This window comes from Labrus mixtus, chromosome 6, assembly GCF_963584025.1.
Source record: "Labrus mixtus chromosome 6, fLabMix1.1, whole genome shotgun sequence".
Classification (NCBI taxonomy): Eukaryota; Metazoa; Chordata; class Actinopteri; order Labriformes; family Labridae; genus Labrus; species Labrus mixtus.
In genome coordinates, this window is record NC_083617.1 from 25574069 (window position 1) to 25600258 (window position 26190).

Sequence of the window (26190 nt, forward strand, 5' to 3'; positions counted from 1 at the left end):
CTTGTTACTGTTCTACCTGTCTTGACACCTGTGAGAGTAGTGTGACAGTTTGCTGGCCAGTGACTGAAGCCGACGTAGCTCTGTGTCTGCAGACTGTCATGCATATCAACACACGAGGAGCAGGCAGCCTCTCTGCAGGAGCAGCCGGGATGGATGAGCACAAACCGGGCAGCTTCATCAGACGTCACCAGCAGAAACCCGGTGCTGTGTTCCAGTTTAATGAACCTCATTTGGAGATGGGTGGGCGGTACCAATTCACTGACGGGGTGGGGGTGGTTTGGGGGGGCAGCCAGGCATTTAACACTTTGTCTTCACCAGCTTTTCCTGCTCCTGTATAAAATTGAATACACTTTTTAATTTTAAATGCTTAGGCTACATCTTAAATTATTCTTTACAAGGACCAGAGGAGTTCACTATGGACGCAGCTCGCTTTGTTTGACCCCGTACTTTTGCGGTAGTTGGTGTTGTCCTGGTTACGTTGTCATGGTTACGGCGTCAAACCATAGACTGTATATATTATTACTATATAAATAGTCAAACTCAAGCGGCTAAAGGTTAGCATGACATTTCTCCTATGTATTTATTCGTTCCGTTAACAATTTATAGTACATAAAGTCGCGTTAACGTGTTGTGAGTTTGTTCCTAAACGATCTGGGTAAGCTAAAAGTGTCGCTGATGTGGAAAAACTTTTGCTAATTTAAATTAAGCTAACAAACTTGTGAAACGTGTATATAAACATCACGATTCATGCTTTTCAGAATAAAACACCTCGGCTTGGTGTTTTAATTATTATTCATATTAATTATCTTTATAGTATAGCCTATATTAATTTAAAGCCAATACCATATGGATATATTATTTGGGAAGATTTTAGAGGATGCTGAAGTATTTTGTTATATTCTTATATTTTAATTTATTTTGTTATTGTAATGTTTTTCTCCCTTTATGAGATTTGTTAAGTGTTAATGTAAAGTTATGTTAAAATTATTTGTGCTGTGGCACTAAATAAGAAATGTCCATGTTTGAAATAAATATTATCAATCTGTTAAACTAAACTTGTCCACCGGATGTGGTGTTTACATTATTATTATTTTGAATTTTCAGTCAACAGTGTGCAGTAAATATCTCAGTATCAATTCAACAATGACCTCCCCAGAGAGGAAAAGGGAGCAGAAGAGGGAGGAGGATCAGGAGGAGGTGGTGTCTGACCTGCAGCTGAGCTTTGTCTTTGGGAACAGTCTTGTCAAACCCCAGACCCCCCATATGACACCAGAGGATGCTGAGCCCCAGGAGCTCCCCGAGTATTATCCAGCAGTGATGTTGGATCTGAACAGAACTAACCTGAAACACATCACAGACAGTATTCTGAAAGATAGCAAACTAAAGGTCAGTTTGGACTCCACTGTGTATTCATCAACTCTGCTCATAACGATAGATACACTGCAGTGCTTATAAAGCTGTAACATTAGGGAAAACTATTTTAAAATATCAGTGGAATTTTTCTTCTTCTTCATTATCCATTATTCTAACGACTCATTTTATCATCCTCAGTGTTTATACCTTGAAGGGAACCAGATAACCCACGTCCCAGGATCATTGTTCATCAGCCTGCCCAACCTGCGGTGGCTGGATCTCAGAAATAACCAAATTGAAACGCTCCCCGCTGAAATTGGCTCGCACAGGTAGGCTCCTTATGCAACCGCTCTTTGAAATTTATGCTGATTGATTCCAAGCCCCTCGGCTACCATGGGAGTACAGTACATTCGTTCTCCTAAATGTCACATTTCAGAACATTTTTAGATTCCCATTTTTATATCTCAGAGTACTTTTGTACTGAGAAAAACTGAATGCATGATTCCCAAGAGTGGAAAAATAAGATTTCTTTTTGATTAGGGCATATTTTGTACATTTTTGTCGTGTTCCCATTTTCCTCATTGAACCCGGTCAGAGTCAATCATCTCATATTCTCTAATTTCACTCATGCAGATGTCTGAAAGCTCTACTTCTGGAAGGAAATCCCATCTCAGAACTTCCAGCAGAGTTGGGTAAGTTGAGCTCATCTTTACTTGCAAACCATGTCTCTGTTCTGTGTAATAATAACAAGCCGTCTGTCCGTTTCATCAGCCTCAATCAGCCTCACTGGAGTTCAGCAATCCTCCTAGTGGTTGATACAAGAACTGTAGCTTGCATGAATCGGCTCCTATTTTACATGTCTAAGTGATTGAGTGAATTATAGGTGCACATGTTTTTGAATTATTCTTGAATATTGCTTTAGCCTGCAGCAGTGAAAAACGCTTTGATGGCTGCAAATCGTTGTGCACAAATACACCTAATCAAAGTCTGTCCACTAGAAGTTGTTGTTTTTGTCATTGACGGGCTCAGATTGTTATTTAAGGTGTCTGACACCATTACAGAAAGGAATCCCTACACAGAAAGACTGTTTTGTTTAGATGAAGAAGATTATTTTAACCAGACACAGCTGTTGTATCACTCTCTTCAAAGACACCAGATGTCTATGATAAAAACAATCATTTTACCTTTCAGATTTTTGGAGTAGCTGGTCTACTGCTCAATCCGTTTTTGTTTTTTTTGTGTTAATGCGTGTTATAAATAAAGTGTGCCTAATCCGTACTAACCATTTAAAACATCGAAGTAACCCAGTTGACACTGAAAGAAACATAATCATTAAGGTAAGTCATTAAGGCATCATTAGATGATCCTGTGTTCTGTGCCATAGACTGTAAATACTAATGGATGAAGCCTGAGTTAAGGTTGCCGCTTGGTTGCATGGTGAAATAATCCTTCTGATCAAAGGAGTCTGGTGTCTATGATGTGAGTGATGTAACAGGTTTTTCTGATTAAAAGAATTATCTGCCTCCTCATTGAAAAGGTCAAATTCTGTAAGGATCTTTTCTGTAATGTTGTCAGAGACAAAAACAAGAAATATACTTAGTTGTACTTTAATTGGGTGAATCTACACCAAAGGGTTAAGTTACAGCCGTAGTTGCACTTTTTGCAGCTTGTGGCTGAATCAAAAATAGGCCCTAAAATATTTTGTTAAAGGGACCAAGTTCAAATACACTTGAATTACATTTTTACTCTTGTTTTAAAAGACAGAGTTTTAAGATATCTTTCTGATGTGTTCATTGTAAATAAATTCTGGATGAATGTAGAAACTGTGACCTGTAAACACAGTTCTAAGATTTTTTTTTTTAAATGCCCTTATTCCAGGTCGTGTGATCACCCTAACAGGCTTGAACCTGAGGTTCTGCCCCATCTCTTTCCCCCCGCAGGACATCGTGAACCAGGGCGTCTATTGCATCCTGCAGTACCTGAGGTCATGTCTGACGAAGACTCCTCCAGGTGAGTCAAAGGCACCTTAACTCTGAACAATGCAGCAGCGAGGTGTTCAGTGTGCATGTGCATCCCAGCCATCTGCTCTTTTAGTCAAAGCTAGGACGCGCTGGTCACAAAAATAGCTCCTTGCCCTGGTACCACTTTACTGGTGTGACTTCTGTTGCCTTGGAGACGGCGCGTGACAGTCGGCTGACTGGAATATTTTTAGCCAGATGAAAATGATCGATAACCTGTGGGCTCTGAACGGGGAGCGCTGTGTTTCCGAGCTCTGTCTGGAGGTAATCTCTGTGAGCAGCCCGAGACGGCCCCCCACAGGAGAGGCTGCTGCTGCACAATGAGCCCATCACACCCCTCAATAACAGTGTTTATCTCCCCAAATACAAGGTTATTCAGCAAGACAGGGCTCCCGTGTCCAGGGGGAAATCTCCTCTCATTGAATCCACTCAGAGTCAAAGTTTTTCTAAACACACCATTAATCGACATTCTGCATCGTGATCTGCCGTTTAGGCTGCAATAACATGAAGGACTTACTGTAATTGTTTTATCCACCCTCATACTTTCTAAATAATGAGTTCAAGGTTGCTGGTTAACACTCTGCAACATCATGCTCTCCTGGAGGAGATCAAAGTCTGAAAGATGCTCTGATACGGCTTTTCCTGCCTCATAACTCGATTGGCCTTCACCAGCTCACTATCAGATACCTCTGCATGAGTCTGAACAGACAAACTGAAAACCCTGACTGGCTGTGATGTGATGGCTTTTGTTGTCTAATATCCACGCTAAGGTTAAACTTTTTGTAAAACAAATGCAAACAGAGAACAGATGTCAACAACTTGAGTTCATTCTCAAGTATGACAGGAAGGAAACGGTAATAGATAAAAATATATATAACAATTCTGTGAGGAAGAGATGTTTCCAGCACATCTGTCTCGCTCCTGTCCGCTGATTCAGTGTCAGATAAATACTGATTTTCATGTAAATATTTACTAAATCTTGGGTCTGTTTGTTTTTGAGAAGAGGAGACCACAGTGGATAGAATACAATAGAAACCCTTGATTGTCTTTATACAATATAATGTACAATGAAAGAAGAGTAGCTTGACCTTCATGTGCATGTGCACAACATTTAGACATCCACAGGAACTACATGCAGTTTAAAAGAGAGAAACTGGATACTGCCAAGAAGTGAAGCCCTGCAGAGAGAGTTTCACTGAACAGTGAAAAGTAACGTGAACTTGAGAAAAATGTTTCCCTATGAATTTATTGCACTGTTGATGTGTGATGATTATTGCACCAGAGAAGTTGGGGAATGGTATGGGGGGTAAATGCCCTGGACGCTGGTGTGTGTGTGTGTGTGTGTGTGTGTTAAGTGTGGAGATGTGTTTAGTAAAAACCTTGTAAGCGAAAAACACAAAAGGAATCCTGACCAAGAAAAGTGGAGCAAACATCCACACCAGCTCGGATAAAGCAGTTCTTCTAAAAACACTGCAGCCACCTAAGCTTTAGAGAGACACTGACTGTTTTTTAAAACTTTATATATGATTTATCTTTGAGCTTTTGGTGCCTTTATTTCAGAGAAAAGACAGTGGACAGAGTCGGAAATCAGGGAGAGGGAGAGAGAGAGTGGGGAATAAAGAGCAGGAAAGGAGCCACTATAGGACTAAAGTCTCCGTACATGGAGCGCGCGCACTAACGACTACACTACCGGCACCCTGAGAAACACAGATTTTAAACATGTTTCTACTTCAATACTGGAGCTCTGAATTAAAATACACTCTCTGCTTGTTGTTATCAATTATCATTGGGCAATAGCTTTCCTAACATTTGTCTGTGTTGCATTAAAACAGAAGTTTCTGGAGGCAGCCAGAAAGCATCCTCAATGGCTGCACAGCCTTCTGATTAAAAGATTCAAATAATGAAGGATCTTTTTGAAACTGTATGTATCAAATCTGTGCATAGTTACAGATTCTGCAGTTGAGGCTGTGTTGGAGGCATTTGTGATTCTGATATTGATATGAGTACATCTGTTAGGATGAGGCCATGTCTTCTCTGCAGCATCGATAGCCTGTTATCATGAGGGGCTGCAGCTATAGCAGCTTTAAACAGCAGGGATTCTTTCCAGAACTGGCTGCTCCCTTCGTTTAATGAAACATATTAAACTTGTAGATGCAGTGGATGTGTCGGTCGTGGAGCTTCCGCTGGTGGAGAAGCTCCAGCTGTCGGAGCTGATGGGGTCAAGTGTGGAGGATCAGGAGGAGTCTGTGGATGAGGAGGAGGAGCTGCAAAGATTCAGGGAACTCAAGCAGAAGATGATCCTGCTGGACAAGGCTGAGCTGGGGCCGATAGAACAGGGAGACAGGAAGTCCCACCTTCGTCCTGTTATTAAAAGGTGAGTTAAGATGAAGTGAAAAAGTTAGAGAGATGCCATTTTTCTCTGAATGTGTGATATAAAATGATTTTCATCTTTCTTAAATATTAGAGGAGGAGTTTATTGTTGTGCAGTCACGACATTTGATATGTCCTCACTGTCTAAAAGTATAAAGTGTCCCTCTGGAGGACATTTCTAGCTGCTGTTTATATGCAAAGCTAACAGAAGTTCACCTCTTATTTAATGCTCTTAAAGTGAAATCCTTCTAACTTCAAATCAAAGAACACTCAAATGAAAATAATGACTGTTAACTTTGCTCCAATGTGTGACTCAGTTGGATGGAAAATGTCTCCCTTTGTTGGATCTGACGCTTGTCGTACGTCGGCCATGCTGGCTACTTCCCTTTCATCCATGTAGCCCCATGTCGTTTCCCTCAACGAGTGTTTGTCTTTGCACGTCGTTTCCCCAGTTTTCTTCAGGTTACGTTTGTCCTGTGTGAATGCACTGATGAAGACACGGAGGAATCGGCTTTTCTATGAGTTAGTGTCACATCTGTTTAGTTTATAATTGATGTTGGGAGTGTTGGGAGTGCAGCATCCAATAATGCAGAATATAAACAATGTCCCTAAAATGTCTTCAGACTAAAATAACAAGATTGTCTTTACAATGTGGAGGAGTGGAAACTGTAGATATTTTTGCTAAATGGCAGAGGGTGAATGAAAAATGTAATTAAAAATCTACTAAAGTAGAACTATTCAGTATTTGTGCTCGGTCATTGGGAACTGGGAACAGGTGGAATTTGATAGATTCCCTGTATGCGTCCAAAGGTGACAAAATCTGCCTGAAAGCTCCCAAATAAACTCAATAATTCTATCAACTGTTTATTACACACACACACACACACACACACACACACACACACACACACACACACACACACACACACACACACACACACACACACACACTAACACACACACATTTTATTTGGGTGTTATGTGCCAAATCATTTCTTGGCGGGGATAAGTAACTTCCTGGAATCTGCCGGTTACCTGGCAACTGGTGCTAGAGAAGAAATAGGCATTGTCCTTTTTTATAATCCATTTTTTAAAATGATTGAACAAGAAGGGTGTAACACGGAGCTTAAGATGGTCTGCTGGGGGGATGTTGTCCCCTCTGGATGTTGCTAATACACAGTTTCAGGTCTTTATGCTAAGCTAAGCTAACCAGCTGCTGGCTTTGGCTTCATATTTCAGTTCAGACGTCAGGTTTCAGACTGATATTGATCGTCTCATAAGCGTCCAGAAGTGATTAGCTGTGTTCCCACAGAACTATTCCCTCAGAAGAAAGTCTCAGCCTGGCTCTTTCATTTCTCTCTGGGCTCAGATCAAATCAGATCATCATTTTATTGCTCCTGTCTTTGTTTTTGAACACTGTATCCTCTCTGTTGGACCCGTTCATACACTCTGTGAAATGAAGTTGAAAGTGATCTTGGCTCTCTAACAAAGGAGGTGATCTGCTTTTGTGTCAGTAGACAACTTCAGTGCTGAGGTTTGGAGTTTCGCCCGGGAAAAAAGTGACAGCGAAACGCTTTTTAATGACATTCTCTGCAGAGAGGAGACACGCTGATAAAAAATCTCTCCGGGCTGTCTCCGCTGGGACTCAGAGCTCCGGAGAGCAATAAAAATAAAGCATTTTGTTTCAATTTATTCGGCAGAAAAAAGGCGACTGGCAAGGCCGGCATAATTCCTGAGCTGCCGCTGTTTGACACGAGGAGGAGGCCGGAGGAGAGGAGACAGGCGGCAATGAAGGAGCTGAAGGAGAAGCAAGCCATCCTCGAGCACAGAAGGAAGTGAGTTATTTTCTACTATTAGAGCTCGAGTTCAATATAATTATGACCCGAGTTATTATCCTTCTGCACAACTACTGGGGCATTAAAGGGGAATGGTAGTACTTTTAAATCTTGGTTCTATTTTTACATATTTTGTGGTCTGAATGACGTTCAAGACATTTTGCTTCACTTGATCTCTTCAGCCATCAGCAGTTGATCAGGCTGCAATGACTGCAGTGTTATCTTGAGGGGCAAGACATGGCATTACAAGAACAACACAGGAGTGGATGAAGCAACAGAGTGCACATTAATTCGATTATTAGCCTTTATGTCAATGTTATGTGTAGTTCGACCAAATCACAATATGAACTTAAGATTGGAGAAGAACATACTGGAGAACAGAAAACATAATGAAGCCGTTTAATCACATGCATGGTGATCGTAATGGTCGCGTGCAGATGATCTATGGTCGTGCACCGATGAAATTACTCAAGTTGTTGCATTCGAATGCTTCTACCTGCAGCAGTGAGACAGTCTTTAAGGGCGCACTCACACTAGGTAAAGTAGTCCCGTACCTTGCTTAAGCACGATTGTCCCCCCTCCTGCTGGCATGACACTGTTCCATGGTTCCACTCGTCTCCACTGCTCGAGCGTGTGTGTGTGTGTGTGTGTGTGTGTGTGTGGGGGGGGTGTGATGTTCATTCCCTGCAATCAGTGCACGACCACAGACTGTCTTCAGAAACGTCACCACCGCCTCCCACTCGCTCCAGGTGAATTAAAGCCTGTCTCACTGCTGCAGGTAGAAGCATTCGAATGCAACAACTTGAGCAATTTCAAAACTTATTACAGCGTAAAATCAGGAGCCAGGTTTAAATATAACATGTTAAATTACAGTTGATGAATTGCCTAAACATCCAGTCAGCCCAGGTGTTACTGGAGATAAGAAATCAATCAATGAATAAAATAACTAAAGTGTTCTTTGTGCAGGGATTTATTTTGTGTAATTGGTATTAAGACAAATCACCAACTGTAAAGGATCGATTTTATATTCTTAATTTAAAGACACAAAGAGTCATCTGTGTGCACAGTACTGCAAGCATTTAGAATCAAAAGATTCCAGAATGATGAATCACTGCATTTTGTTTTCGGGCTCAGCAGCAGCCAGGAGGCACTTCGGGTGTGGCGTTCACAAGCCAAGCAGGAAAGGCCGAAGAAACAGAGCAAACCGAGAGATCAGGAGGTATGAAATAAATCACACAAATGTCCAGCTGTCAAAATGGAACATCCACCAGGGGGCAGTAGTGCACCAGCTGTGTCATACTGGTTTAATGACCATCACAATGAAGGGATGTAAAGATAAAAGATTCTGATGTTTGTTCAAAGAGCGAACAGCAACAGAGTGTGCTTACAGTCAAAGCTGATGCTCATGATGTTGGCTGCATCACTTCAAATATCCACTGAAATATAAAATACTAAACATCTGGGCGATTCAACATCCTGAGACTGATGCTGAAGACCTGGACTGATTGGTTGGTTTGCTTTTTTGGGGTATTGTGTCATATTTAAACAAACAAGCTTACTAGACACAATTATTAAGAAATAAAGGATGAGGAACCAGACGCATAGATTACAATAATAATAATTTTGAGGATATAAACCAGACGGACTCTTTTCCCAAGCTGTACAAACAAAACGCTAGCAGCTTGTAAGCATTAAAATGAAACAACTGTTTCTTCACCCTGTTGTCTTCGTCAGTGCACCAAAATATCAAACAAATATTTGACTCATCAGAGGGGTTCTTCACTCCTCATTAAAAGGTCAACACCATAGAAACATAGATGAATCCACAATTCCTCCTGATACACATCCTTCACTCAACTCTCTGTTCCTAGTATCCCGTATGGACACAAGCCCTGAATTTAAGAACAGCTGTTGTGCTGTTTGTGTGCAAAGCTAACACAAATTTACCTTTTTTTAATGCTTTTAAAGGGAAATCCGTCAAACTTCAGATGAAATTGTGCTTTTGAAGAGGAACCTTTTTTGTAGCAATTGCATCTGTTATCTTTTAAAGACTGAGCTGTAAAAGGAGCATGTAAGTTTGTAATGTCATGATATGTTGAACCACTGCAGCTGAATTTCTGGTGTGTAATAACCCCATGAGGGTCGGGCACTTTGTGTACATGACACGTAGAGAAATACAATCAATCAAAAATCAAATATTACGGGGCGCTGGTGGCACAGTGGTTGGTACGCACGCCCTATGTATGGAGGCTGTAGTCCTCCAGGCGGGCGGCCCAGGTTTGAGTCCGACCTGTTGCTCCTTTGTCATTCCCCACTCTCTCTCTCTCTCCCTGATTTCTGACTCTATCCACTGTCCTATCTCTACAACAAAGGCACAAAACGGCCAAAAATAAATCTTAAAAAAAAAAAAAAAAAAAAATCTAATATTACGGTAACATCTTTACTCTCAGTTTCAGGAGGCAGACACAGAATCTAAACCTGGTGTCACAAAGGACAGAGGTGGTTCTCTACAGAGTCTGACATCCTATATGACCATCACAGAGAGCGAGGAGTCCAGGTAATGGGAGCACTGGGACACTACATTTATAATTATACTAAGAGTAAGAATAAGTGGAGTGCTTTCCAGGCACTAGAAGAACACAACAGCAGCATTAAAAGACACGAGAAGAACAATCATAATGGAGGGTCAGATTTAAATCAGTCATCCTTCTCAGTCAGAGGAACACGACTGTGGAACACATTAAGTGTCTCTAGGCTGCGTAAACATACTTAAATGAAACTGACAGCTATGACAAAGAGTGTCCAACGTCAGAGGAACTTTTAGCAGGTCAGTCATGTGTGACTGTTGAAGTCTTTTCCTGTAATACATGCAATGAAAGTGCCTGTTTTTCACCTGTATATCTAGAAACACTGAAACATACAGAAGAGTAAATGTAAGTTTAAGATACCTGCAGTGGGACGAGGATAGAGCACCTTAGTTCAAGCTTTATGATTCATGATACCAGGTTCACGATACGATTCTCTCAAGATTTATTTTACAAAATGAGACTGAAGACAAATGATGAGAAAAAGATTCCTTTAATTTTTTCATGAAAACACCAATGCACCTCATAATCTCTTTGTCACTCGTTTGGGTGAGCGTGGGCTGCAATCCCGCTCGTTTGTGTGGTTTGGCCTCCGCAGCTGCCATGATAGCGCCTGCTTGTTACAACCAACCGCCTCTGCTCTACAGCTGCTGATGCTCACCATATTACTGCCATTCATTTTTCAGAGTACTGATGTTAACCTTGACACCTTTGAATCTATTTTTATCTGCCTCACGATTAATCTTTACATCCCTATTGAAAATTCTGCAGTCAGGCATCAGTCCACTGTGCGCTCCTCACTCAGGCTTTCCTCCTTCACTCTGCACATATTAAGCCATTAATGGGATAGCATCAAGCTACATTGCTAACTCCTTAGTTAATCATCTGCTGCATGTTTACTGGAAGTTCAGAGACATCTGAAACAAAGTGTAGCCTTTGTCACTCACACTGCAGAGTGGGAACAAATTAAAAATACTTAAAATGGGCTTAAAATGGATCCCTTGGGGTGCCGATGGCCTAGCAGTTAGGTCGCACCCCATATAGTCTGTAGTCCTCCAAGCGGGTGGCCCTGGTTCAAGTCCGGCCTGTGGCTCCTTTCACGCATGTCATTCCCCACTCTCTCCCGTTTCCTGCTCTCTCCACTATCCTATCAAATAAAGGCAAAAAGCACAAATAAATGTATCCCTTTACATTAGCCTTTAACTTGCTCTGACTTTTATGCTACAGTTTTTTTATATCTTTGCCGTGCAAAGTTTTGTTTTACTTGTTTTTACTAATTATTTGTACTCTATTTTCTATTTCATTATTCAGTGATGTTTATTTTCCTTAAGATCACATTCAATGGAATTTACTTCATAAACTACTTTTATCATTTTTAATTCATATACTTATAGTTTAATTGTAATTGTAGTTTGTGTTTTTATTTGTTTAATTTACACTTTCTATCCATTCTGTCTATTTTAATGTGAAGCACACGTCGCATTTATTGTTTGAAAGGTTCAAAATATCAAGATATTTATGATTATTAATACAATTATTATGACATATACAAACCATATTCACTGGATTAACATCTATGAGGTGTTCAAGTCTCCATGATAATGGCTTTTTAAATGATCCACAACAAACTGTTTAGATGCAAATGGGAAGCTAGAGACACCTGGTGGAGAAAGAGAGGCATTACACCCACCACAGGACAGCTGCAGGTTCTTTTGTTCCTTATGAGCAACAATAAAGCTCAAAAACAGAATAACCACAGAAGAAGAGACAGTTCAGACTTTTCTTTTTACAGTCGTGGATTTGATTTCAGTCTCAGGATTACGTTTGTTATCAGTTGTGTACCAGACATTCATCTAAATACTTAGTCTTTCTGTATTCTGACTATGTGATCTTTGACCTGTGTGTTTTCTTCAGGTCCGCCCGTGAGCTCGAGCGGCAGTTCTGCGCCCGTGTGGAGACGCTGCAGGAGCGACGCAGGAATCCCAGGGGCAGCAGCAGCGAGCAGATGGCGGTGGCAGAGCAGGACATGGAGGAGGTTTGGACCCGTTCCTTATTATTCACACAACCAATCTATAATCAATTCGTAGATCATTGATCTGAATTTGCTTCTTTTCTTTAACGACAGATGAGGAAACTGCAGACTCGGCTACTGGAGAAGAAGACGAACCGAGATAGAAATCTTGACAAGCGTTTCATCATGTTCACTGCAGACACCTTCACTGCAGACACCTGGCCGAGTCACCCTCAGAACTGACTGCCCTTTGAGTTTTTGTCAAACTCAAAACTTCTAGTGAAGAGACTTATACATGACTGTGTTAATGCTGGTGACTTTAAAATAAAAAACACATTGTTGTTACTGCGTGAACAGTACTTTGAAACTCACCATTGTACCCCGGAGTACGACAGTCTCTCCATCATACTTTACATACTATCATACATTCTTTTGTTTAACTTATACCATTTAGTATACGTCCTGTTTCTGCGGGGTTAAAGTGCTACTGGGACTCATTGTGCAGCTGTTAATTGTTATATTAGCTCAGCAGACCTAGCTACAACAAAATTGAATCTCTACAGAGGAAGTCGTCTTTGTGTTTCAAACGGTTGGGTAACAAAAGAAGCAACATGAGGACAAAATTCAGGGAAACTGTCGATGTGCTTTTGTCAAAACTTTCTGACAAATCAACGACTTAATGTTCACTTGCCCATCATGAAGTTCAGATGAATCAATGATGGAAAAAAACTAACATGTATTTATACTGGAGGGATCATTGTGGGGGAACCCTGGTTTACAACATTAAGTCAGCTATAAGTTGAGTTTAAAAAGGAAAACGTCAACGAAAGACATTTTTATAAGGGACAATGCATCACCATGATTAGAAATATGAAAAGCTATTTCAACTTTACAATCAGAGATGATAATTAGACGGATTCAAAGAAGCTGATACGATACAACATGAAACGACACAATACGCTTTATTGTCCCCTTTGGGAAATTTGCCTTGGACGCCGAGTGCTGCAAACTTTGAGACGTCTCTGCAGTAAAGAAAAATAAAACACTAGAAGCAAACACATCTGCTTGTAGAATTCAGAGAAGCACGTACCAATGTTGAAATGTAAGATAACATACAGTTACGTGACACGGGTGCAAATTGAAGGCTGGAGGTTTGAGATAAAACTTCTTAAATGTCAAGATAAACGGACCCATCCACCGTTTAGGCCTGACATTTATCACAAGCATTCAGATGAACAGTGGCTGGGTTTGCAGCAGTGATGTCAAGCTGAGGACTTACAAGAGTGGTTTAAGAAAATAGGCTACTGTATTTCCCCAATAAGGGGATAATTCTATGTATAACTACCTAAGTGTGCACAAGATAAAAACTTGAGATAACTTGCATGAACAAGTTATTATCTCTTACACAACATAATTACCATGTGCACACAGGAGAAAATAATGTATGGAGGCACAAAATAATTAGGCCTTTCTTGGGCGCACAAAAGACATGATAGCTTGTGTGGACAGGATATCATGTGTGAAAAAATAATTATCTTGTGCACACAAGAGAAATAACTTCTTCTCTCAATCTATTTATGCCAAACAACAACAAAGGTGCATACCACACAATTTAATTATATTGGTCGCACAAGGAAGGAGAACTTGTATATTTTGTACTTTCTTGGACTTCAAGGGTCCTGCAGTAGGCTCTTTTGTGTTGGATTGGACACAAGATCCTACATTTATGGGGGCACAGAATAATTAGGCCTCTCTTGGGCACACAAAAGAGAAGATATCTTGTGCACACAAGATCTCGTCGCAAACAACAACAAAGGTGCATACCACAAGATAATTATATTGTGCGCACAAGATATCTTGTATATTTTTTACTTTCTTGGACTTCAGGGCTCCTGTAGTAGGCTCTTTTGTGTTTTGTATGAGATTAAATACTGGTCGTTTATATGCTATGTCACGTCTGTCAGATTTGTCGACATATGCTCACACAATTAAAGAAACAAATCTGCATTGTATATTTTCAGACGCAATGGTTACAGATGTAAAGTAAAACCCGTCAGTGTGCTCTGTGTGTGATGATGGGAGTCATCCCGTTGAGGGAAGTCCGTCCTGAATAATGGCATCAAACAGTCAAAGTGAGGCAGAGGAGGAAGGCCTCCTTCTCCAGCACACACAGAGCGTGATGTCAGCGCTAACAGTCCTGTTGTAATTGACTTGGTGGGGGTGATGGCGTCATTTCATGCCCTGCTGTAGCCTCCTGCTCCAATAGCGAAGGGGAGACGGATCTTTGGCCGACGCGACCGTGGCTCCCTTGGCCGGGATCGAGCACCGCCGAGCCGGACACTTGACGCCGGGAAACATGGAGGCTGCGGCCGAGCAGCTGCGGGCCGGCTCTCGGTTACCTGTCACTATCGATCAAATAGTTAACGATACACTGGTGGTGACGCTGACCTACCGGGAGAGGAGCTACACGGGGATATTACTCGACAGCGACAAAAAGTGAGTGTTATTTATTTTACTCTTTTTATACGTTTTAATTAACTATCGCAGCTAACGGCTAATCCATCTTTGATGCTAACCCGTCAGAGCTAGCTGTTAGCATGTTAGCTCGCTGGGCCTCCATACAGGAGAGCTAACTGTTAGCATGTGAGCTAACTGTTAGCATGTGTGCTAATGGAAAACTGATTTTTAATGTACAACACATTGAAATGGTTATATCACGTTAAGCCGTGGTTTATATTAAAGCCATTTATTGTGTGTGAAGATGGTGAGTATGTCTAAAGATAAAGTATGATGACTTCACATGAACAATAATGTCAATGGGTTCATCTGTAGCTTATTGTGTTAGCATAATCTCATACAACACATGAAAACGTTATGAGGTGAAAAGAGAAGGCCTTGGCTTTACAGTGTCATGTATATCACTCATATTCTGGTGTATTAACACACACACACACACACACACTCACACACACACACACACACACACACATGGCATTGTATAGTGTGTTAGTTTTCTGTGGTGTTGATTCAGTTCAAATAAAGTAAAATAGCCCTTCATAAGCAGTCACTGTTGATCTGTATACAAAAGAAAATGGTTTAAAATACTCCTGAGAAATCTGTATTTTACTGCTTTAGATTTAAACCTGGTTCTGATGAGATCCAGTTACAATCTTAGGCTCTGTATCATCCATTTAAAGGCCCCTCTACTGCTAGAAAAACCCCAATCCAGTTCAAGAAGAATCCTGAATGTTTATATTTTAATGTGGTATCAGTATCATGTCTTATCTTCCCCTGCTGCTCTGTGTCACATGTATAAGCCTTATGTGCACCTTAGAGGCCACTGGCTTTAGACTATTTATAGCAAAGAAGAATCAGAATCTGACCAGCTTTGCCTCTTAGTATGCTTAGATAGTTTTTCATGTGAGAGCTCGAGCTGGCCTGAAAATAAACCTACCCAGATGGGAAAAGGCAGGCCTTGGAATAACTGAAAATAGGCCTTTATTTCAGGCCTCTTCACTGACAAAATTTGACTTCTTCCTTTCCAGCTCATGGAAATACACTTCCTGTCATTGTCTCCCACAGGTCTTTTTTAATGTCATCGTCTCGGCCTATCATGCAGACATATCTCCGCATCTAGTTACACTGTAAACAACGTGAAATGGCACTAATGCATTGAGTGTTTACTGTGTCCTTGTGCTGTTCTGAACTAGCACTGCCTGTTCCCTGTCACACACAGACCTGTTTGTGCCTGATATTCGCCTGCTTTAAGGGGCACGTAGAAAAAGGTGAGAGGCACAAGCTGCACTGGGAGACTATTATTCAGAGGTGCCTGCCAGTTGCTCCTCCTGGGGAGGAAATTGGGCTCCCCAAATGTGCGCTAATTAATAATCTCACCACACGTAAGCCCTGATCAGACACGGATGCAAAACAAACTGAAATCTCCTGGCTCCTTCCCTATACGTCTCTGAATCCCGAGTGATTCATGGGATTGTTTTTGTTCAGTCAGATGTTAGGGGGGGGGGGGTTCCTGGGCATCCTGTAGTCTCTTTGTCTGCTGTCTCCTGACTAAAGCTACACAGCCGTGTTACTGTTGCCTGCCAGCCACCCCTCAAAGACTCCTGGGCAGTTTGGGCCTTCTTTGGACATGTTTGTAGGTCTCTCTGTTAAAAAAAGAAAAAGGGAATACACAAAACCACCCAAAGAGAGTCAGTGATGCTTCAGCTCCATTTCTGTTAAAAACAGATACCTCCACAGACTCTAACCCCCATATGTAAAGAATTTTTAGCAGGCAGGTGACAGGGAGAGTCGCTCTTGCAAAGAAAAACAAATCGGTATAAATAAGAACTGAACCAGCTTTGTGTGCGTTCTTCTCTTTTGTCCTAATTGGAGCAGCAAGGTTTGATGTGTGCTGTCCCTCTTGGCCTTCAGTTGTCTGACTTGATGAAATTAGAGCCTGACATTACAGCATGGCTATGTAGAGGAAATTGCCTAACTAAAGAAATCCAAGAAATGCTTGTCATGTGGTTGTTTGTGCTTCTAATGTAACTCAAAGAAACACACAGTTATTCAATAATTGTTGCTTTTCTTTCCTTAGGACCGGGCTTTTCTGTCTGCCAGAATTCACAGCCAAACCAGAGGACTGCCTGAAATCTAAACCAGCTTGTGAAATCCCAGAAGTCCTGGGTGAGGAGCCGATTTCCAAATCTCCGAGCCAGGCGTCACACACACCAAAGGATGAAAACACGCTCCCTGAAAGCGGCGTACCTGCTGCTCCTCCTCCTCCCTGCCCCGTTCCTACACCAGTGCCAGCTGGACAGACTCCTTACCCTCCTTATTTTGAAGGAGCCCCCTTCCCTCAGCCCTTATGGGTGCGCCACAGCTACAGCCAATGGGTACCTCAGCCGCCGCCCCGACCAATCAAGAGAAAGAAGAGGCGATCGCGAGAGCCCGGCCGCATGACCATGAGCACGATCCGTCTGCGGCCGCGACAGGTTCTGTGTGAAAAGTGCAAAAACACTCTGAACAGTGACGAGGACAGCAAAGACGGCCTGAGCAACAACTCAAAGACTTCTAGAAAAGAGAATTCACTACACAGCGATGACGACGGGGAAGATAAAGAAACCCCCGCAAAGCTTTCGAGAAAAGAAGACGGCGTTGCAGCGAGAGACACCAAAAGACGTGAAAACGGCGCCAACCTGGACAACAAACGGCTCAGGAAGGACAAACGGGGGGAGTCTGAGGGGGAGAAGTTCCCCGGAGGTGACATTATCCCCCACAGTCCGGTCATAAAGATCTCCTACAGCACTCCGCAGGGTAAGGGGGAGGTGATGAAGATCCCCGCTAGAGTCCACGGCTCAGTCAAACCCTTTTGCCCCAAACAGCTGGTGCAGAACGGCGTGGGAGAGAACGGCAAAACGCCGTCTGATCCCACTAAGGAGCAACGGCACATTCTAGACGCAACAAGGTCTGGCCTCACCGTGTCCATTCCTAAACTTAAACTCACCCGGCCTTTCACCACCGTGGGTCAGGACTTACCTTCTCCAAAGATTCGCTTGACTCCCCCGTCGAGGGAGGGGGAGGAGAGTGCGGTGGAGTACGAGGCTGAACTCGTCGGAGGCACAAGGAGGCGGAGCCCCAGGGTGCCGGGTCCCTGCCTCCCCCACTCGGAGGACTCAGGGGAGGGTAAGAACTCTCTGGAGTTGTGGTCGGGAAGTTCAGGTGAGGAGGCGGAGCGTGGACACAGTGACCTCACACTCCTCATCAATTTCCGTAAGCGTAAAGCGGATTCTTCGAGTCTGTCGGTCTGCAGCAGCGACAGCCTAGACGAGTCCAAGTCCTTCAGCTCTGACGGCACGTCCCCGGAGCTGTGTGACCTGGCCCCGGGGGAGGACCTGTCTGTGACGTCATCTTCTGTCCCGTCGCGGGAGGACTGTAAGACGGTGCCGCCTCTCACAGTGCGGCTTCACACCCGCAGCATGACAAAGTGTGTAACAGAGGAGGGTCACGCGGTGGCGGTGGGCGACGTCGTGTGGGGGAAGATTCACGGCTTCCCCTGGTGGCCGGCGCGCGTCCTCAGTATCAGCGGCACGCACAAGCAGGAGACGGCGAGCTGCGAGGCCCAGTGGCCCCAGGCCAAGGTGGCGTGGTTCGGCTCGCCGACGACCTCCCAGCTTTCTGTCGCCAAACTGTCGCCCTTCAGAGAGTTCTTCAGGTCCCGCTTCAACAGGAAGAAGAAGGGAATGTATCGGAGAGCCATCCTGGAGGCCGCCAAGGCCGTGGGTCACATGAGCCCCGAGATCACATCGCTGCTTTCACACAGCGACACGTAGGTCAGTTCAGACTTCACAGGTTGTCACATCTACTGTTTTTAATAAATATCTACCTGAGTGTTCAAAGACTGACAATAGAGCAGGGTGGTACACCTTTAACAAAACAGACCTTAACATCCCCCACCTTCTTATTTAATTCATGTTCTTAAGCCCCCCTTTTGTTTTGTCCCTCAGAGTTCATAACGCCCCCGCACGGTACACACAAGCGACCAATCCCTGGCGCTTTGTTCTTGTGTCCTACGATGCAGCTTTATTCAAAGGGAGGAAATCCAACGAGTAGTTATTACATTATGTGATTAGCTAAGGTTGCTCAGGTTATCTCAGAACTTCTTAATCAGTGGAATAATAAGGACAGGTGCTGTAATCAAAGCGCTGCTGAACAGATGCTTACATGACATGTTATTGAGCGCTGCACACTTATAAACAGCAACACATACCTACAAGCTAAACAGAGGTTGTTTCGTAAGCTGGAGGACAACATAAAAATGTTTTTGGGACCAACAATAAAAAATAAACAAACCTCAGTGACCATTTACAGGAATCTGTGAAAAGGTCTTGCTTTGATTTTCCCCCAAAAAATATAAAGGCACTTTTTATTTTAGGAATTAACTGATCTCTTTTCAATCATAAAGAGGGCTGACGTGCAGTGTAACGACTCAACTCAGATGTTTCCAAAGATGGAAAAAAAAAAAACAGGAATGTAATGTGCACGTGTCCCAGGAGGTGTGATGTCAGTTAAGTTACCTGAAGCACGCCTTGCTGCCGCTTTTAGGTTGTTTGATGCAAATCCAAACTGCCAGTTTTCTAGTTTCCATGACTCATGGTCAACATTAAAAGTCTGCCTGATATCACCACAATGAGTCAGAGAACAGACCATGCAGAGTGTTTGTGTGCATACAAAAAATTTACAGACGTCAGGCCCCGCTGCTGCTGTCACAGATACACCGCGTGCCGGTTCTTGTTAATGCTGTGGCCACATAACATATTTGTTGAAGACCCTGACAAACCAAGGAGATTGTCGACCGTCGGTCCAACTAGTCGGTTGGCCGTCGGCTGTTGTCTTTGCACTGTATTCAAGTGCAACTTTTTGGTGAAGACAAAAGGCGATGTGAGGTGACATCCCTTGTCACTCTTTGCCATCTGCTTGGTGTTTCAGTGCCGCTAACTGTTTACGTTTATTGGCTACACCTGCTGCGTGCGCGCTGAAGTGTTGTGGAAGTCACAGGCAGCTCAAGATGGGAAGCTTTCGTTTAATTACAGGTTACAATCACAGCCCTAGTCATGTAGGTTCCTCTACTAGTCAAAAAGTATTCAGCCTGAACAACTGAGTAACAAGTCTGCTTGTGGTGAAATCAAAGCTGTAGTTGTCACAGTAAAGAGAAAAAAAGGCAAAGTGCACGGAAATTAACGCTGGGTGCTGCACCTTTTTAGCCAGGTGGACACTTTCTGCTGCAAACGCTCTCTAATCATTGAAAGAAGGTGGACACATGGCATGTTTTTAGTCTTTTGAGGCTGATAATATTTTAGGTGTTAAAATACCTGGAAAAAGTTTGCTGAAAATTGTAAAGATTAAATTAGATTTTCTAGCCCGGCCTCAATCTTTTAGTTGTATTGTCGCTGATGTGATGATGATCATGTTTATGCTTTATGAGGAGATTTGAGTGAAAGTGTTTCTGCAACAACCTGCCTGTTCAAACAAACAATTTTAGTTTAGCCAAAGGAGGAACCCTTGCTCCGAGTGCAAAGAAGCCGCTGTGCTCAAATCAGCCAAACAAACATGAATCCCTCTTTAATGAATCGGCTGTACTGCTGACTGTAAACAGGAACAGCTTACAAAAACAGCTCAAAAAGGAAATTCACAGGTATTAGTCCGTCTGCGTGCTTCAGCATTGTACGGAGAAACTTTGTGTAGTGTGAGTGCACCCTAAGACGTAGATGATTACATGACTCTCTTCAAAGACACCAGACTCCATTGACTGAAACAGACATGTTTCCTGACAGAACACAGGAGCTGCTGTTTTCATGCTGCCTCGACGTGTTACTTTGTTTGTGTTGTTGTGTGACTTTGGTTTGGTAAATGGAAAGTTTGGATCCAACACTTGTGATAATGTGTTACACACAGAATCATAAAAAATTAACAAACTGAAGCAGCTCAGGTTAATGTTTGATGTAAAATTACTGGTGTTTTCGATGGAGTCTGGTGGCTTTGAAGAAAGCAGTGTTTCCAGATTTATTTATTTTTAAGGTTTATTTTGAGGCTTTTTATGCCTTGAGCGGGAGCGCCACAAACACACACAGTCAGACATGCACGCACACACACAGCGCTGCACTCCCCAACTGGCTCCAATGAAACTGTCTCGCCCCTGCAACACTTCTGTTACCACCACAAAAAGACGGTATGGAGGGGTGACCAGTTTGTCTCTCCATTACGACTCTGCGACAGTCAGATTGAAGGAGAAGGGTCACAGTATGAAATCTAGTACAATTTTTGTCTTAGTTTTTCTTTGTGTGGGTCGTCTTAAATGTCTTAAATTAGATTATGAAGAGTATGCAGCAACCCTTAAATAATCGAAGCAAGAACACTCTGCTCAGTGTAATAATCAGGACCAGGATAACCCAAACCAGAGTTAGCCTTAAACAGCAGACCGCCATGTCGAGTCTATGACGGCTGTTGTTCAGTGCTTTTTCTCTTCATAGCCGAGCAGCAGGTCCTCGGCTCACTCTCTGAGGTTAAATATTGTCTTTTGAGTAACACGAGAGACTGCTCCCTGCTCTTCTGTTTACTCTGTTATGGGCTCAGAAGCTAAGAAGAGGTGGCTTGTAGCTGAGAATACACACAGTGAGGATGAGCCTATATTTGGTCCTTTTTTTCCCCCCCAGAGCTTTCATAAAGGAAGCGTATTTCCTGCTCCGTCAGCTTCACAGAGGTTTTAGTTGGCTGGAAAGAAGCTGATGTTCACTTTGGTGTCCATAATCTCCAGATGACGAACATGACATGTTGAGAAGCACATTTTTGACACATGCTGAGACTTAAAAAATCCCCTTAGCGGATGTATGACCTGCTTTGTTTGCTCGTCGTTTTGACTCTTTGCTCTTTCTCTTCTCTCTGTAGACGCTGAGGATCGACTGGTGGACTCTTTTTTTTTTTTTTTCTTCGTCTTCTCTGAATCCTCAGACTCTGTCATCCAGACCCAGGAGGGAGTACGTGAGGTTGCCACGGCTACTCTTTATACGCCGATTTTCTTTTTTTTTTCTTCCACATGGCTGGTGGTGGAAGTAGCCGCCAAGGTGGAGCGTCTCTGAGACTGGATAAGGGAGCAAAAAAAGGCCAAGCGCCACGTGGTCTATAAAACTCTTCCTCTTTTTTTATTTGTTAGATTTAATCATATTTCAATAGAGCCGACACTACAAGGACCCAAATGTATTTATTATCTGTTCTGGTTTAATATGAACCGACTTGTCTGCTACAATCTCACAAAACCTCCCGGTCTGCTGCTGTCTTTATCGCGGCCCTCGCCGCCGCTGATGTGTTCACTGCGAGGTTGTCTGGCCACAGGAAGCCGCTGGCATCTTCCCCGACCCCACCCTCCCCCTGGACATGAGACCCTTTTTCCGGAGGTTTTAAAAAGTCTTACCATGAACCCTCTTAATTATGAAACTGTGAACGGCTCCATCTGACTGTTCAAGCTCCTCTAGCGATCAGTGTTTCCATCCTCGTCACCTTCTGTCTCATCTGTGGATGTATTTATACTGAGCTCCTTTTCCTCTCCAGAATCATCTTGTATCTCTTTTCATTTAATTTTTTACCCCTAACATCATGTCAGCCAACGTCCCCCTAGTTCATCCCGAGAATCCTTTCTTTCCATCACTTTACTTATTTAATGCGTCACGTTTAAGAAAAAAAAGCACTTTATCTGTACCTTTGGTGGCCTGCTGTAAGCTCCCCGTCTGAAACACTATTGTGAGATTACAGCCCTAACAGGCAGCAGGGGAGTTCACAAGTCTTTGTGGTTGACTATCCATGGCCTTGGAGATACAAAAAAAAACCTTTTTATTTTATGTTATTATAGGATTTTGGGGGGCACCAGACACGGATGGTTGTGTACACTGTATTCTGCATTTGGTGTGTTTCTCTCACTCACTACAAAAATCCACGTTTAAAGGGGAATTCTCATATTTTCTAATCACTGACCTCGATTTATTTGCATACTTAAGAGTCGACTCAAAGGTTGACTTACAGGTTGAAAGTTTTGGAATTGGTCCAGAAGAATTTCTCAGCCTGCAGCAGTGAAACCCTAAATGTTTTTGTCCCTAACAGGCTCTTGACCGTTTTTGGGGGGAATACAATTATTTTCAAGGTTACATATTATGCAAAATACTCTTCACCATGTTTTCTGTAACACTAATATGTGTCTCTAGTCCATCTACAAATCCCCCAAAGATGAGAAAAGTTCATCCTCTCAGTCGTCTGCCTGCTCCACTTTTCAGAAAATGTGTGCTCAAACAGGCTGTTTGGAGATTTTCCCTTCATGACATCACAAAGGGCAGTAACCCCTCCCCCAGGTGGGTGACACTCCCACAGCTAGGTGTTTGTTCTGCCCTCTGAGTCTGCCTTCTCGCTGTAAACAATAGGGCATGGAGCGAGCCCTTCCAGGGAGGGGGCGTAGTCAAACACAGCTAATTTACATATTTAAATGTACAGACACAGAAACAGCCTGTTCTGAGCAGGGCTGAAAATACAGGATCAGAGTGGATTTACAACAAGACACTTCACAGAAATGTATTTTGGAGCTCTGAGACTTATTTAAACTGGTTGAAGAGGAGGATATGTGACCTTTACACCAAAAACAGCTCTACCAAACTCCATTGACAAATTCTGTGATTTTAACTTGCAGAAAACACAAATTGTTGGCCAGTATCTGCCTTCATTGATTACTTCTTTGTGATTCACCGATTAAAGTAAAGTTCTTTAAACATTGAACAAAAGGACGTACCAAATGAATACGTTAAAGCATCCGTCTGCAAGCATCTTCAGTGTTCTGTCGGATAAAATGACTGTTTTTGTGGATGGAGTATGGTGGCTTTTGAAAACTGGGACATCGAGGTTAAAAACAATCATCTTCCTCCCTAACATAAAGGTCTGTCTCTGTAGGGATCCTTTCTGTAATATCATCATACATTTAGAATAACAACATGAGCCTGTCAGTGACGAGAAAAACATCTTTTAGTGGGTTGTTTTTATTGATAAAGGATTACGTAGCAGCCATTACAGCCTCTTTCACTGCTGCAGGCTGAAGAAATCCTCCGGAGCCATTCCAAACCTCTTGAACGTTTTAGTCAATGAGTTGCCCAAAACATTTTTTTTTTAACAAGGGGGTTGTTCTTTGTTTAAAAAATACTTGAATTCCCATTTAAAATTTCCACTGGAGAAACCCGGGTGATCAGTCGTGTCAGAGCCCCTTCTGTATCATCAGTCAAAGCTTTATGAGTGACATTTGGTAGAACATGAAATTGAACAACATGCTGTAAGAAAACTGTGAATTCAGCGGCTCAGTGTGCCGAACAGAAGCTCTCCGCTCGTCACAGGCTGCAGTTATTGAGTCATCGGGCTGAAGCGGACTGTAACGCCGACCTTTAGTGACCTTTGTGTTGAAAGCAGCACTGTTTGCATAGGGGGAGGAGGGGGGGGGAGGCAGCAGTGAAGGTAGGAGACCACATGGAGGTCTGTATTAAAAAAAACGTACTGAAGATTGCACACAGCCGGCCAGCCGTGTCCTCTGCCTGTCTGGGAACATGACATTCAGTTTGAGGCTCAATGAGAGGAGTGTGTTTATCGAGGGGGGAGGGGGAGGTGGTTTGGGGTGTGGGCAGGTAACACACACCTGTTCTGATAATCTTTGGTTTGACTGTTTGCTGTCGAGCTCGGCTAGATTCCAGGCAGCCTTACACATCGAGGAGTGGGAGAGTTATAAACGTACGAATGCCTGAGAAAGAAATAACGTTGTCAGGATTTCCTGTGCGCGAGCAACACGGCGCTCTACTGTTGCCCACGTTGGTCAATGTTATTGGCAATTTTTTTTTTGTTTTCTTTTTTACATGTACTGTACATAAAATAAAATATAAAGCAATAACCCTGCTGTCGTGGATGGTTCACTTTGTCGTAACTGATCGGATGAGAGAGCTGTGTTTCATTTCATTTGACCGTAAACCCCCACACATCTAACTCGTGGTCGGATTCTTTAGCAAATTGCAAACATTGTGGAAAGATCACATCTCCCAAGATCAACAAAAACTTTATATGTCCACACGAGGCGGTTAAAGATGTCCTCCTGAACGGAGCCGTTTAGGTTGGTTGTCATCAGCGTTAGCCTCACTGAAGTTGATCACAACAGGAAGTCTTCCAGCCTGTGACTAACGTTTGTGATGGTTGGTTTTAATATGGCTCTGTGTGTCGCCATTTCCACCATGTGCAGCTAAAAAAGACAACAGTGTATGCAAGCCTCATCATTCATTGGCTGGTACTTTGTTGAAGAAAGTTGAAACTCTCCTTTTGCTTTTTGGAAAACTCTGACTTCCTTTCCGGCATGCCAGTCAGGTTCCAGTTCAAACCCCGAGGAAGTGCGCCGACCGCTGAAGCTAATTTCACATGGTGGCCGGACCTGGTACTGCAGCGTCACATGATGCCAATGGGCCCAAAATGACGTTTCTCATAAGCTTACATTGGGAAAGAGACTTCTATAAACAAGCAGATTTTTTTCTTTTTGAGGGACATGAACTTCCCGATACAAACACTGAAGTTGAATTCAGAGATATTTTTGTCGACATAATGAACGCAGATCTGAGCCACGGGACTGAGACTCCAAGTGGGCATGCTCTATGAGCCCAGTAACGTGGAAGAGCCGGGTGTTTTTACACGCTGATTTGTGTTGCTTCATGCGTTACAGAGCAGCTTTCATAGGAAATAATGGGGCCCCGCCTCTTAATGCAGTATCCATTCTATAATACAATCCTGGTCCTGTTAGCATGATGAGCTACAGCTGCAACCCAGAGATTTATTGACACGTGTACAGACAAAACTGGGTCAGGGACTGTTTGAAACCGGGACGTATAGATATTTATTGGGACTCTGGACACAGTTATCGGTAATTGGTGCTCCGAATCTGAAGAGGAACCATTTTAAGGCAACTCTGACTTTAACATTTAAGGAGGCTTTTTATCGAACACACCCTGCAATGCTGTGATTGTATCTTTGCTAACGGTCCAACAGTAACAGGCTCTACTTTTAATCCCTCCTTATATCTCTCTTCCTCTCTGCCCTCGTCATCCGTCCCCCAGAGGCCAGGCCGTGACATGCGTGTTGATTTGTAACCTCAGAGTCATAAATAGGAGCGGTTATGTATGAGCGTTTCATAATAACTCGTGTGCAGCTCAGAGGACAGGCGGTCTGTGAAGGTGAGCCGACCCCGTCATCTGTCTGTCTATCTCCTGTGCAGATCTCTTCAGCTGCAGGGTCTCCCCTCCCCCACACCTGCTCTGCTTTCATAACTCTGCACTTGTGTTTCCAGTGAAGCAAAGCCTCGAAACAAATGCACAGATTAAACGAGGATAGATTAAAAAAAGAGAAAGAAAAAAACTGTCTGGTGTCAAACATCTAATCTCTGAATTGGTTCCACAAAACAAAACTTGAAA

The 26190-nt window shown here is 43.0% G+C and overlaps 2 protein-coding genes across 3 annotated transcripts; both read left to right on the forward strand.

The window, feature by feature from the left end:
* Positions 1–52: 52 nt before the first annotated feature.
* On the forward strand, positions 53–12558 carry LOC132975852 (leucine-rich repeat-containing protein 27-like). The gene is made up of 11 exons (XM_061040687.1): positions 53–554; positions 1105–1386; positions 1552–1682; positions 1987–2045; positions 3232–3363; positions 5523–5745; positions 7442–7576; positions 8714–8795; positions 10027–10133; positions 12076–12196; positions 12287–12558. Exons 2-11 carry the CDS (start codon positions 1144–1146, stop codon positions 12413–12415), a joined length of 1362 nt encoding a protein of 453 aa, XP_060896670.1. The 5' UTR covers positions 53–554; positions 1105–1143; the 3' UTR covers positions 12416–12558.
* A 1647-nt stretch (positions 12559–14205) lies between these two features.
* pwwp2b (PWWP domain containing 2B) lies at positions 14206–24632 on the forward strand. 2 transcript variants are annotated; one of them, XM_061040688.1, is made up of 3 exons: positions 14206–14668; positions 16767–18497; positions 21614–24632. In XM_061040688.1, the coding sequence occupies exons 1-3, from the start codon at positions 14529–14531 to the stop codon at positions 21618–21620; spliced, it is 1878 nt and encodes a 625-aa protein (XP_060896671.1). In that variant the 5' UTR covers positions 14206–14528; the 3' UTR covers positions 21621–24632. The 2 variants fall into 2 exon arrangements, with proteins under 2 accessions (XP_060896671.1, XP_060896672.1); XM_061040689.1 differs by having other exon boundaries at positions 14217–14668; positions 16767–18501.
* Positions 24633–26190: the final 1558 nt, after the last annotated feature.